General features: G+C 35.2%; 2 protein-coding genes across 5 annotated transcripts in view; one reads left to right on the top strand and one right to left on the bottom strand.

Annotated features, from left to right (window-relative positions):
- Nucleotides 1-888: 888 nt before the first annotated feature.
- LOC136837028 (mitochondrial amidoxime-reducing component 1-like) lies at nt 889-10,475 on the bottom strand. Of its 4 annotated transcripts, none has more exons than XM_067101577.1 (9): nt 10,146-10,475; nt 8,669-8,776; nt 7,585-7,707; nt 7,071-7,247; nt 5,840-6,023; nt 4,369-4,571; nt 3,710-3,784; nt 1,857-2,020; nt 889-1,754 (listed from the first exon to the last, which is right to left on the bottom strand). In XM_067101577.1, the coding sequence occupies exons 1-8, from the start codon at nt 10,148-10,150 to the stop codon at nt 1,858-1,860; spliced, it is 1,038 nt and encodes a 345-aa protein (XP_066957678.1). In that variant the 5' UTR covers nt 10,151-10,475; the 3' UTR covers nt 889-1,754; nt 1,857. The 4 variants fall into 4 exon arrangements, with proteins under 4 accessions (XP_066957678.1, XP_066957675.1, XP_066957677.1 ...); XM_067101575.1 differs by having other exon boundaries at nt 1,631-1,754; nt 8,669-8,788; nt 10,146-10,165; XM_067101574.1 differs by having other exon boundaries at nt 889-2,020; nt 8,669-8,788; nt 10,146-10,202.
- Nucleotides 4,505-15,000, top strand: part of LOC136837029 (mitochondrial amidoxime-reducing component 1-like) — an 18,145-nt gene continuing 7,649 nt past the window's right edge. The window contains exon 1 of the mRNA XM_067101578.1: nt 4,505-4,644. Coding sequence (XP_066957679.1) covers nt 4,634-4,644 — 11 coding nt within the window. The 5' untranslated portion in view covers nt 4,505-4,633. The remainder of the gene's footprint in view (nt 4,645-15,000) is intronic.

Here is a 15,000-nt window from a genome sequence, read left to right as displayed (position 1 = left end):
AATTTGATAAATAAATAAAGATATATTGAAAATATTTTGTATGATAAGGATTTTTTCAGTTTAGCATTTTGACAGAGAAAGCAAGCTCTATGTATGTATATATATATATATATATATATATATATATATATATATATATATATATATATATATATATATATATATATATATATATATATATATATATATAATCTCTAAGACCTTCTAATCCTTTCTTTTAATCCAGTTTCTTTTTCATTTTCTATTTTTTTCCCTACATCATTATCCACAGCAAAAGTACTATATAATAAAAAGACAGAATTATAATTTTCTGTAAACTTGGGACTCTCTTTATCCCTTATGCGTAAAATAATGGTAATAATTTCAAACAGTTTTTTTTATTCCTATTATCAATATTTTCCATGAGTATGTATGTATAAATATTATAATAATCTTATTTCAGGGGAGGCTAAGCCAAACAATCTCGTAGTAGGATGTATGGGATAGCTCGTCATTGACCCGTTTGTTAATAGGAGGTGTAGTGAAGATATGAATTTGATCTCCATGTGTAAAATTCACTCTCATTCTCAACCACGAAGGTAACCAGTTATTCTTTTTTCATCACTTATTCGTGCACTGCTTTCCTCCATTGCAGCCAGTTGAGCGAAGAAAAACTCTGACAAATAAAAAAGTTTTTCTGCATCGATTATTGTTGTCATTTCCCCATGATGATGATTTAAAAAGGGATATATTCTGGTGTAAAGGCGTTAAAAAAAATAATGAGATTATACAGCTTATCTTTTGGTTTTTACTGCAGACTCTTTGGATAAGACAAAGCCCCTTACTCCACTAGAAAAAAAAAAAAACTGGTAACTCTTGGATGAAGGAAAAGGACGAAAAATCAGCACCTAAAGATATTTGCTTTATTTCATAATACATCTGTGACTATTTTCAGTATACATAAAAACTTCATGACAACATACATGCACATAAAGAAGCGGTATGTGGATGTTAATCAATGCTCAAAGTTTCAGTTTTGGTTACATGTGACAATGATTCATGACGTAGTCAGCAAGTGCAGTAAATAATGTCATCTAAAGCAATCTAAAGCAAGAAGGATGGACTGTCGAGAGCTCCTCGGATTTTGTGTGTTGCTGTTTGAGTGTTCCTCACTCGAAGAAACCTTCAAGTAGTTCTGAGGAAACCTCCGTTTCCTTCAAGTAGTTCTGATGAGACCTCAGTTTCCTTCAAGTAGTTCTGAAGAAACATCGGTTTTCTTGAAGTAGTTCTGAAGAAAGGAACCTCAATTTCCTTCAAGTAGTTCTGAAGAAAGGAACCTCAATTTCCTTCAAGTAGTTCTGAAGAAAGGAACCTCAATTTCCTTCAAGTAGTTCTGAAAAAATTCAATTTCCTTCAAGTAGTTCTGAAGAAAACTCAATTTCATTCAAGTAGTTCTGAAGAAAACTCAATTTCCTTCAAGTAATTCTGAAGAAAACCCAATTTCCTTCAAGTGGTTCTGAAGAAAACTCAATTTTCTTCAAGTAGTGCTAAAGAAAACTCAATTTTCTTCAAGTAATTCTGACGAAAACTCAATTTTCTTCAAGAAGTTCTGAAGAAACCCTCTGTTTCCTTCAAGTAGTTCTGAAGAAAACTCAATTTCCTTCAAGTAGTTCTGAAGAAAACTTAATTTTCTTCGGGTAGTGCTAAAGAAAACTCAATTTTCTTCAAGTAATTCTGACGAAAACTCAATTTTCTTCAAGTAGTTCTGAAGAAAACTCAATTTCCTTCAAGTAGTTCTGAAGAAAATTGCCAAACACTTAATTTTCTTCAAGTAATTCTGACAAAACTCAATTTTCTTCAAGTAGTTCTGAAGAAACCTCAGTACCCTCTGAACTGAGGGTAGACGGAAGCCCTGGCAATGAAGACCTTGTCTCCAACAGCTATTCTCCCTGTGGCGTCGATGCTCATTGTGAGGCCAAAGATGGGCTTCGACTTCCAAGCTGTGACTAATTCGGGAGGGGCATCTTTCAGCAGCCGGTACCTGAGAGAAAAGAGGGTCCAGGTGAGTTCTCCAGAAACTATGGACAAAATGAACAGGAATATCAGACAAATGACATAAGTGACATTTTAAAAGGATGAAATGTTAGGTTCCTGCCTTGTAAAAAGATGAAATGATGGGTTCCTGCATTGTAAAAAGATGAAATGTTAGGTTCCTGCCTGTATAAAGATGAAATGATGGGTTCCTGCCTTGTTAAAAGATAAAATACTTGGCTCCTGCCTTGTAAAAAGATGAAATGATAGGTTCCTGCCTTGTAAAAAAATGAAATGATGGGTTCTTGCCTTATTAAAAGATAAAATGATGGGTTCCTGCCTTGTAAAAAGATGAAATGTTGGGTTCCTGCCTTGTAAAAATATTAAATGATGGGTTCCTGCCTTGTTAAAAGATAATATGTTAGGTTTATGCCTTGTAAAAAGATGAAATGATGGGTTCCTGCCTTGTTAAAAGGTAAAATGATGGGTTCCTGCCTTGTTAAAAGGTAAAACGATGGGTTCCTGCATTATAAAAAGATGAAATGATGGGTTCCCGCCTTGTTAAACGGTTAAATGATGGGTTCCTGCCTCGTAAAAAGATGAAATGATGACTTCCTGCCTTGTAAAATGATGAAAATAAAAAAAACCAGAAGCTCAAACGAATATTGCAACAGATCCTAGCTGTCTGGAGCAAGCGGCCAAGAGGTAAGGGGAATCTACAGCGGCTACATGTCAGATGGAAGAACCGCAGAGTAACATGTCTTGCAACGAGATTTATGATTATACCACAATTCTTCTTCTTCGTCTTTAGCCACAATTATCTGCGGAGTTGCCTCTCTAAGACGTCCCACATTATAATGTATGCTATAGGATCTCGCAATCGGTTTCAAAATGCAAGAATGGTAACTGCTGATGTTCTGTATTATGATCCTAGAGGCCCAGCTGCAGAAAGCATTTGGACTGTTCAGTAACGTTGAAGACAATGTGCATTTGTGAATGCGGTGTGGAATTTGAAGCCTTGCTGTCTGCCGCAGGTGTTTAATCTTCTGTCAAGACCCAAGCTGCGAGTTCAGCCACACACACACACACACAAACACACACCTCCAAGCAACGTGAAAGTTATAAATAAAAGTAACAACAGAGAAAAACCAGTAGCATGAAACCAAGTACAATTCAAGACTAATGTGAGTCTACGGAACCTGGAAGTATTAGCATATACGCACACGCTGTGTGTGTGTGTGTGTTCATCATGTTTTAAAAGTGAATTATACAGGTAACGTCTCTATGGCAGACAAATAAAACATCTGACTGTTGTTGCGAGTCGCGTGGGCTTCATTGAGTTTGTCCAGCAGCATGACAGAAATGGAATAAGATTCCCCAAGAGATTCAAGTCATGATCCTTGTTTCGGAGAAATGGCGCTGCAGCGAATTTGAGGCCTGGCAGAGGTACAGAGTGGACAGAATTATAATCGTTAGTATATATATATATATATATATATATATATATATATATATATATATATATATATATATATATATATATATATATATATATATATATATATATATATATATATATATATATATATATATATATATATATATATATATATATATATATATATATATATATATATATATATATATATATATAAAATCTAACACCAAACTTCCCAGAGAATAAATATTATCCACTTACTTCTTTAAAGTAGTGAGGGGCTCCATGTTTTTATTTCTTTTTCCCTTGATTGGATCAACTGTCGTCAGCAAGCACCTGAAGAGAATGATAAAATATGAATCATAAAAGTAAGGAAATAGTTCAACTCTCATTTACAATAAAACACCGCCGTTTTTTTTTTTACAAATCAGGAAATGTGAGTTTTCCAAAGTACGGGATGTTGATATGCATAAGCCAAAGGTACCGATTTACTTCCGCCTTCTATTTTAACTGATTCATATAATCTTTGTTCTTTACAGAGGCAGAGGCCATTGGGTGTCAGCCCCATTGGCTTTGCTCTGAGAAATTGCAAAGTCACGTAACTCCCTGAACTCGCAAGACTTCATAAGTCTGAGAGGGCATTGTTTGAGTGTGGCACAAGTTACGACAGAATTCAAAGTGTTGGTGGGTGGACACGTAGCTTATAATTATATACTTCACATATGATGAATATCTACGACATAAATCACTGTCATATTTTCCAACAAGAATAAAAAAAAAATCAGCGAATTTGAAATGATATACACGCGTCTTCGAGGATATGAGATGTACTTAACATTAATTATATACCACATATAATGTATAACTTAAAAAAAGACTCAGATTCTTCTTCTTCTTCTTTCCCAAACAAGTTTTCTCACCTCTCGCACGGCTTCAGTCTCCTGAGAATCACTTCGCCGATTTTGGCATAGACCCAGTCGTCCTCATCGTAAGCCTGCGAGCCACTCACCACGATATTTGGGCGGAAATGGTCCATCGGGATGGGTGCATCCAGACGGGAGTTCAGTTCCTCCAGCGAAGATTGGCAGGCCAAGTGGTAGCTGCTGTCATCTGTATACACGGCCTGTCGAATCAAGTTAAAGTCATATTTTAAATACCCAAGTGCATTGCTGTGGATATTTGAGGATGCTATACTGGTACGTACTAGTGTCGAGTTGTATTTTAAATCAGCTGATGCTAGCTGAAATGTAGGTGTTGCGTTTTTGTGGCCTGGTTAGAAGTTAGTGGCTTTGCGGAAGCCTCGTCTTCTAGAACGAAATCCACTGAAACATTGGTTAGCTTTCCCTGACCAGGATTTGTAATGCAGATCCCTTGTTAAGAGATCCATAATGGCAATATGCTGTGATATTAATAGTGTTACGAACTTTCACTTGTCAGGAGATCCGTAATGACAGTCTTCCTTGAAATTTACAATGTTACAGACTTTCAATGTGGTCTCCCAGTCAAGGAAATCTGGAATCCTTATCTATACACTCCAAACACCAAACTCCCGAGCACTCTTAGTCAACTTCACTCAGTTTCAGCTTGACATTCAATCCTCTGACACTTCTTATCTTTTTCTATATGTATTCTAGCTACCTTTTTGCCTAACTCCTTAACTTACGTATTTTTATATGTGTTCTCTATTTGGAAGCTTTATAAGGACTTAGTTCCCTAATACCTTGGTTGACAAAAAGTGAAAATTGTGAAATAAAATAATTGTGAGTCAAAAAAAGGACCTTCCGGTGACATTTTGCGTTTCAAGGCAGTATTCGAGAAACTCTAGAATTTGTTAAGACGTAGATGAAGATAGTGGCAAGCACAAACACCTAAACCACAAAAACAGCTAAAGATAAAGAGGAAGCACAAAAAGCTAAACATAAAATGAAAGCACAAACAGCTAAAGATAAAATGCAAGCATAAACAGCTAAAGATAAAACGGAAGCACAAACAGCTAAAGATAAATGAAAGCATAAACAGCTAAAGATAAAATGGAAGCATAAACAGCTAAAGATAAAATGGAAGCACAAACAGCTAAAGACAAAATAGAAGGATAAACAACTAAAGGTAAGAAGGAAGCATAAACAACTAAACATAAAATGAAAGCAAAAACAGCTATAGATAAAAGGGAAGCATAAACAGCAAAAGCTAAAATGAAAGCACAAACAGCAAAACCTAAAAACATAAACAGCTAAAGACAAAATGGAAACAAGAATAGCCGAAGACATGAACGAGGCATAAACAGCTAAAGATGAAAAGTAAATATAAACAGCAAAAGCTAAAAAAGAAAGCATAAACAGCCAAAGCTAAAAATGAGAGCGTGGAAAGTTTTCTCTGCAAAGGAAAACTCACTCGATCTCTTTTGTTGTATTGAGTGAATTCGTGTTTAACTTGCGGTATTTCAGCGGGCCTGTCCTTAACCAAGTCTCCTTTGAATATCAGTCTTACTTTCTCCTTGTCATCGTGCAAGACTGTCGAGAGCCAGGCTGAGACTTCGTCCCCGCAGTCTATACCCTGGAGTTTCAGGGCCCGGAATCTGGAGGAGACACGGAAGAAAATTATGCAGGGGACCTTTACACACAAGGACAAAAGCATTGCATTTTAATGCATTTTTATGTCTTTCTTAATTTACTGATTCCTTTTTTCTTTTTTAATAAGTGGGATCTCCTCTTTATGTATTTCCCTTTACTTCCTCTTACTTCTTCCTAATGAACACCTTAATGTTCTTTGGAAGCTCGAGTTTCTAGTCAGTGGCCCCTGTGGTGGGCTTGCTCCATATGAGTAGGTTTCATCTTCTGAATAATAATAATAATAATAATACATATGTGTACGTATATATATATATATATATATATATATATATATATATATATATATATATATATATATATATATATATATATATATATATATATATATATATATATATATATATGGGTGTGTGTGTTTTCGCCTTCCATAATTCACTGGGCCTTTCACACTAAAAGTCTCAAATCCTGGATGACTCCTTATTTTAGGAAACTTCCACAACATCAGTCACTTATTACACCTACTGAGCGTTTTAAAATCCCCTTACACGCCCGCACACACGCTTACACACACACTGCGTTATTACTTTCTGTCTCGCTTACGGGATGTTGAGGTCCCAAAATTCCAATACCTCTTTGACACCATCTACCAATTTCTGAGTTTTCTTCTCCTACTTTTTGTTTTTAGCGTCCATTCTTTCTACATGACCGAACCATCTAAAAAAAAATTTGCTAGTTATTAGTTTTAGTGCACAAATGAGCAGTGACATCATTAGGTAGCCGATGCTACGTTCAAAAGTTAGATTTTGGGGATAAGCTTATGGCGAGTGGCTGAACAATTTAGGCGTGTTCCAATGAGCTCGAATGTGTGCCTGAATTGATTTATGTAGTGAATTTATGCACCTGGTGGCTAGTAAACTGTTGTAGGTCGCACCCTTAGCAGATAAAGGGAAACAATTGTTTAGGTTAAATAAAGATTACCGAATAACTATAAGGATTACTGTACTAGACATATTGAAATGAAAAGTCGAAAATAAATATTTTCCAAGACTTACTTTGACACCACAACCGGTCTGTCTCTGAGGCCATTTTCTACGTCGACTGAAACGTCCTCGTGGCCCGGGAATTTCAAGGTCAAGGTGTGACCTTGCCACTCGGTCACGACGGCGGCAAGGCGCTCGGCTTGCCTGCTGGTGACGAGGGTCCCCTCTGCGTTGACGACCATGAAGACTCTGGAATAATAAAAATAATAATAAGATACTGCAGCCAAGGGTCACATCTTGACCTTGGATGTCAAACCAACGGTAAGATTGGAAGCCCCGAGGTCAATGAATTAACGTGCCTTTATGAGTTTTGATTACTTAGCTGTAACATGAAGCCATATTGGCAAGTGGCCATCTTGGCTTTGGTCAGTACAGACGCTCTGGCAAGCAGAGATCTTTGCACTTGGCAGGTGATGGCTTAAATTCAGCCTGGGATGCAACGCCAGAGAGAGAGAGAGAGAGAGAGAGAGAGAGAGAGAGAGAGAGAGAGAGAGAGAGAGGGGGTAACAAATACTGTCTTTCGTACCTGTCTTCCAGATGGTTCGAGCTCAGTCCATAGATCCCCGCCTGCCCTTCTTTCTGTCGGAGGCCGCGAGCAGATTTTACCGGATAGATGACCAACTCGGACACCTCGCCTACTTCCTCCCAACTGTTGAATAATGACGAGGATAATCATTGTTAATTCATCTGTTTTCATTAGGTTTTTAATGGGTTGTCACTTATTTCTCGAAGGCCATGTAAAAGGTAATAGAGTCGAATAGAATATTGAGTTCAGTCCTAAGTCCAAGCGATGGGACCTATGAGGTCATTCAGCGCTGGAAGAGAAACTGACAGTAAAAGGTTTGAAAGGTGTAACAGTTAGGAGAGGTTGGAAAGAAAGATGGAAGAAAGAGAATATGAACGGAGGTACAGTAAAAGGAATGAAATGGGTTGCAGCTAGGGGCCGAAGAGACGCTGCAAAGAACCTTGAGTAATGCCTACAGTGCACTGCATGAGGTGCACTGGCGGCACTACCCCACTACGAAGTGTAAAGGGTAATTCAAAATAGCTGTTTTGATGATAATGTTGATCATCTAATGCATTCAGTCCCCTGAGAGGAGAAAAGATAGAATTATTAAAATGAATAAATTACGAAAACAACGCTTTCGTGAAATAATGATAATTGCTGCCACAGTTGCAGTCCACTTAATGATATTAATAAGAAAATTGAAACAAATTCACATTATAAGTTGAACGCAGCCGAGAGGGTCTCTCGCAGACAGCTTACAGTAATATTAACTAGAGATTATTTCTTTTGGGTAAAGCCAGAAAACAAAACCTTTCATTTTAAATCAGTGGCTCTTAACCTGGGGTACCTGTACCCCCAAATGGGTACGAAGCCTTAAACCTTGGGGGTACGAGACATGACAGCCAGCAAGGGTTGTATCAATAATCCTTTTCATATGTTTGTATTGTATTTATATTGGACGGGGGCACGAGAACATTTTCTGAGGTATCAAGGAGAAAATGGCGAGCCAGAAGACACTTTAAATCTTCAAGACAAAACCTCACTTGTCAGTCATACCTGCGATGCACAGAGAATTCAAATAGGTTGTAGGCAATCAACTCACCTGTCCGGAAGAGGTGGAGTTGAGGACCTTTGCCATGCCCACCAGCCGACAAGTGCTGCCCCTATGCCCGCCCCAATGCCCAGGGCAATCTTCTTTTCCTCCAAGATCCTGTGAGTGAAACTAAATGTATACAAGTGTGGCATGAAACGGCATTAAAATTAAAACTATCAGTCAATATAAACAAAATTTTTAAAAACCTCTAATACCACAATGAAGTTTTATCATTATGTGATGCTCAATAAAGCAACTAAATCATGTTCTTAAAGTATTCACACACACACATATATATATATATATATATATATATATATATATATATATATATATATATATATATATATATATATATATATATATATATATATGTATATGGTTTGTACATGTGGTGAAACGTTCAAAGGAGAGTAAAATAGTAAAGAATGACGAAGTTGGTGATTTAATAGTTGGTCAAAGGTTAACGACCCTGCCTCGCCAGGAGAAACCCAGAATCGATCCCATGATGTTGAAATGTCTTTGGTTAACGTAGTGAATTACGGTAAGTATTTGGTGGTTAGGTGACTGTGGTGTGTTTAAGCTAGGGTGGGGAGCTGCCTGGGGGTAGCAACCTCATCCCAAAGTAAGCCATCCCCTCTGGAGGGGGTTGGGGGAAGACGTTTAGTAAGCTAAATAATAGTATAAAAAACAGTCGAAGGCGTATTGGTAATAGTGGTTAAGACACTTGGTGCCTCAATATCACTAAAATAATATTCACTACGTTGGAAATCCATTCCTAGAGGGATTGCTCGTTTTTGACAACATTTTAGAAACCTCTATCACCGTCTAGGTGTCAAAATAAAAACTGGTAGTTTGTGATTATTTAAAAAAAAAAAAATCTTAACAACTGTCAATAACAGCCTTTTTACACAGCTTTCAAAACTTCAATTGTTCTTTTGTACTTCATGAGGTCACTGGGTGCATGCTGCTTCGCTGGTTGCACAGAGTCATGCTGTTGTGCTGGCTGCACAGAGTTGCAAGAAATACTTATATCTCGAGACGTCATTGTCGCAAAGGCCTCTCTCTCTCTCTCTCTTCTCGTAACTTGTGTCATCAGCTAAGATTGGCTATAATCGAGAGCTTCGAAAGTATTATTGCCAGTCATTATCGGAGATCAATACTAAACAAGTTTAAAAAATCTGAAATTTCAGTATTTCCCATAATGGAATCAAACTGTACCTCATATCTATATAAAGACGTAGGCATTCATATAGCCAACGAATTGTCTAAATAGTCTTCATCACAAAACTACCTACAGACGTAAATAAATCATAAAAATTGGTCATAGACTATTCACATCGATTTCACAGAAAAAAAAATGTCAAGCACAGCAAATTATAATTTGTACACGCACACTATCATGAAGAGAGTACACGTGAACTGTTCAGTATTTACTGAACTGAGGAACAAAGAAAACAAAGGAAATTAATGAAAATCATCTTACCGCATTTTGTTGAGCGTTTTCCTGTCCGGACGAACGGGTTCAACTGCTCCCTTTGTGCTTGTGTTAGATGCGCAAGTAATTATTCAGATGTTTCTCTGAAGAGAACGCTTCCATCTCTCATTTGCGAGTAATATTACCGGTGTTTGTAGTCGCGTGACGCCTACGTAAAGTGATCGGCCAGTAATTTTGCCTCTCACTGTTTAAAATTATCGAAATTTAAGCGATATAAAGGATACAATAAGAAGTAGCTATTGCCCTGGAGTTTCGTCTGGCGGTACGTGGCAACTGAAGCATCTTGGTGGCAACTAGACCGAGGGCCGCGCCGATACTATGAAATGATATTTTACGTAGGACTTTTATAGAATAAAATCATGATGTGCGTGTTGATTATATGTTTTATTTTCCGCCTGGCTACTTAAAACTGTTTCTTATTAAAACATAAATCCCATGATAAAGTAGTAAAAGAAGTCACAGCAGATTATGATTAATACGAAAAGAAAATAAAACTGTTCACATGAGTGGCCTGTTGTTGCCAGCTGTTTAATTTCTCAAAAGAAAGAAAAAAGGAAAACAATGCCATATAGCACATCAATGATTTGCCTGTTATATGCATTTTGATCCTAGTGCAATGGAGTTCGTTCATGCAGCTTCAAGCGCGTGAATAGAATACAGAAATCGGTGAATTCTGAACAAGATCGAATCACTGTGACAATAGAATTTCCCGCTCCAAGAGCAATAATTGTCATGATAACCGCCTTGCTGATAAGAGACTGCACTGCTTTGAGTAAATTTTAATTTTTTTTTATAATTTTAGGACAGTAAACAGTAAATGAAGCATATATCAAGATTATTTGGGATAAAGATAAGAATTTGGTGCTTGATGTAATTCCTAAGACCGTGAGTTTCAATGTTCTGTGCAGTTTCAACATTATCAAAGCGACCTTGTTAGTCATTTAATCCCATCACACCGCCTGCACGTGGGTAGTCACATTGACCAGCCGATAGACCCAACGACCAGAAAATTACCTGTTCGATATTTTTTTGAACCAAATTAATCACGGGAAACTGACTCAAATGACACGCGTGTATGAATTTCTTATGCGGCTATAGCCTTTCTTTCCATTTCTTCTTAGTTTTTAAAGGTATTCATTTTCTGTAGTTTGTGAAAAGTCGTAAAAATAAGGGGAGAGAGAATCCATTCGATCTAGGTGAAGCTGGTTTAGAATTGTAGATGTTTTGATACTTCGTCATAAAGCATAAACTAGTGAGAGCTGCCCACTGGCCTTTACTGCTTACAGCGTAAGATTTGAGAATGAATATTGGTCCTTATGCTGCAAGTAACAGAAGGTACAGTTTTCTGCGTGATTCGGTATGAGCTGGTTATCGCTTGCATTAGTTTACAAAGCGCAGTTTATGAAGAAAGTGAGACTTTTATTTTCCTTTCTGCGCGTGGAATTACTTTCGATATCTGAGGACGTTATGTTTCTAGATAAATTTTTTTTTTCTTTACGTTGACTGTTTACAAATAAATGTCTTAAGTTTAACTGGGCTTAACCGATTACAGATAAATGTCTTTAACTTGACTGGATGTGAATAAATGTCTTTAATTTAACTAGTTTATAAATCAACGTCTCTAACTTTACTGGTTGAAAATTAATGTCTTCAACCTGACTGGTTGCAAAGAAATTTATTTAATTTAACTTATTACAGACAAATTACTTTAGCTTGACTGAATACAATTAAAATCTTTATCTTAACTGATTAGAAATGAATGTCTTTAAATTAACTGGTCACAGATCAATGTCTTTAACTTGACTGGTTACAAATAAATGTCTTTACCTTGATTGGTTACAAATAAATGTCTTTAAATTGACTGGTTACAAATAAATATCTTTAACTTGACTGGTTACAAATAAATGTCTTTTACTTGACTGGTTACAAATAAATGTCTTTAACTTGACTGGTTACAAAATAAATGTCTTTAACTTGACTGGTTACAGATAAATGTCTTTAACTTGACTGGTTACAGATGAATGTCTTTAACTTAACTGGTTACAAATAAATGTCGTCAACTTGACTGGTTACAAATAAATTGCTTCAACTTGATTGGTTACAAATAAATGTCTTTAACTTGATTGATTATAAATAAATGTCTTTAACTTGATTGGTTACAAATAAATGTCTTTAACTTGACTGGTCACAAATAAATGTCTTTAACTTGACTGGTTACAAATAAATGTCTTTAACTTGACTGGTCACAAATAAATGTCTTTAACTTGACTGGTTACAAATAAATGTCTTTAACTTGATTGGTTACAGATGAATGTCTTTAACTTGACTGGTTACAAATAAATGTCTTTAACTTGATTGGTTACAAATAAATGTTTCTAGCGTGACTGGTTAAAAATAAATGTCTTTGACTTGACTGGTTAAAAATAATGTTAACTTGATTGGTTACAAATAAATATCTTTAACCTTGATTGGTTAAAAATAAATGTTAACTGGATTGGTTACAAATAAATGTCTTTAACTTGATCGGTTACAAATAAATGTTTCTGACTTGATTGGTTAAAATAAATGTCTTTAACTTGATTGGTTAAAGATAAATGTTTCTGACATGATTGGTTACGAATAAATGTCTTTAACTTGACTGGTTAAAAATAAATGTCTTTAACTTGGTTGGTTACAGATAAATATTTCTGACTTGACTGGTAAAAGTAAATGTCTTTAACTTGATTGGTTAAAAGTAAATGTTAACTTGATTGGTTACAAATAAATGTCTTTAATTTGATTGGTTAAAAATACAACATTTAACTTGATTGGTTACAAATAAATGCTAACTTGATTGATTACAAATAAATGTCTTTAACTTGATTGGTTAAAAATAAATGTTAATTGGATTGGTTGTAAATAAATGTCTTTAACTTGACTGGTTACAAAATAATTGCTTTATCTTCATTGGTTACAAATAAATGTCTTTAACTTGACTGGTTACAAATAAATGTCTTTAACTTGACTGGTTACAAATAAATTGCTTTAACTTGACTGGTTACAAATAAATGTCTTGAACTTGACTGGTTACAAGTAAATGTCTTTAACTTGATTGGTTACAAATAAATGTCTTTAACCTGACTGGTTACAAAGAAATTTCTCATGAGAAATATCAGAAATGGGAAATAATATTGATTTATATTTAGGTACCTAAAAAAACATTGTGTAATGTACAGAAATTTTTTAGTATACTTTCTGTGATAGATTTTGACTGGTTTCTGTTGGGACACATTCAGAAATTTCCCTGGGGGAACACTGGGGAGGTTTTCTTCAAATTGCTGCGGTTAAAAAATAAATGTTAACTGGATTGGTTACAAATAAATGTCTTTAACGTTCACTGTGCTATCTGATACTATCTGACGACACAAGGAATGCAGATTGTACCTTTCTCGTTCTTCCTACAAGAGATCCGTTATTTCCCCATCGGATTCGAGGTTTCAGGAGGAAATAGAGAAGTTAAAACAGGGATCGTCGTGGAGACTGAATGTTAAACCGCGAATGTAATCGATGTCACGTGGCATTTTCCTTAGAGTTTTCTCTGCGCACAAATACCAACTCAGTATCGATCTTGGAATTCGAGAGTGGTGAAGAGGGACCAGTACCTTTGCTTGCCTGTCCAGGAGCAGTGATCGAGTGTGACCACAGGTGTAACAGGTGTCTTTGAAGCAGAGCTTTACCTCGTTGCTTCTGGTATGAGGTAAGAACCTGTGATTAGAGGTACTAGTACAGTTAGGAATTTTTTTAAGAGTTTCTGAATACAGTCTAATGCTTTATGAGCAAGAGTCCGTGCTGGCATATGGCTAGCTTAATCGAAAACAACATCAACGAGGTTATTTTCTCTGTTATGTTTATTTTTTGGGGGAGTGGGGGAGAATTCATTCATTCTTTTTGGGGAATGGAGTGAATATAGAATTCTGAATCATTCAGATTTATCAGTGTAAGTTACAAATGGCTAAAATATTGATATTTAATGAAAACAAATTACTGTAAGTTGGTTTGACTCTGAAAACAATAAAGATTCTTTTGAAATAATAAAGAACTCAGGCGGTGATGAAATAAAAATGTCTATGAGATTTCCTAAATTTTCTACAAGATTTAGTAAATTTTCTACAAAATTTCCTAAATTTTCTACAAAGTTTCCTAAATTTTCTGCAAAATTTCCTAAACTTTCTACAACATTTACTAAATTTTCTGTAAAATTTCCTAAATTTTATACAAGACTTCCGAAATTTTCTACAAAATTTTCGAAATGCTCTATAAAATTTCCTGAAATTTCCACAAAATTTCCTAAACTTTCTACAAAATTTCCTAAATTTTCTAAAAAATTTCCTAAATTTTCTACAAGATTTCTTAAATTTTCTACAAAATTTCTTACATTTTCTACAAGAGACAAGATTTCTTAAATTTTTTACAAAATTTCCTCAATTTTCTACAAAATTTTAAAAAACCTCTACAATATTTCTAATATTTTCTACAAAATGTCATAAATTTCTACAAAATGTCTTAAATTTTCTACAAAACTTCTTAAATTTCCTACAAAATTTCCTAAACATGCTACAAAATTTCCTAAATTTTCTACAAGATTTCCTAAATTTTCTACAAAATTTCCAAAATTTTCTACAAGATTTCCTAAATTTTCCGCAAGATTTCCTAAATTTTCAACAAGATTTCCTAAATTTTCTACATAATTTCTAAAAATCTCTACAAGATTTCCTAAATTATCTACAAGATTCTCAAAATTTTCTAAAGAATTTAAAAAATTTCTACAAGATTTCCGGAATTTATCGAAATGGAAACACAACTA

The sequence above is a fragment of the Macrobrachium rosenbergii genome, chromosome 57, assembly GCF_040412425.1.
Source record: "Macrobrachium rosenbergii isolate ZJJX-2024 chromosome 57, ASM4041242v1, whole genome shotgun sequence".
Classification (NCBI taxonomy): Eukaryota; Metazoa; Arthropoda; class Malacostraca; order Decapoda; family Palaemonidae; genus Macrobrachium; species Macrobrachium rosenbergii.
This window is presented reverse-complemented; position numbering and strand designations above follow the sequence as displayed.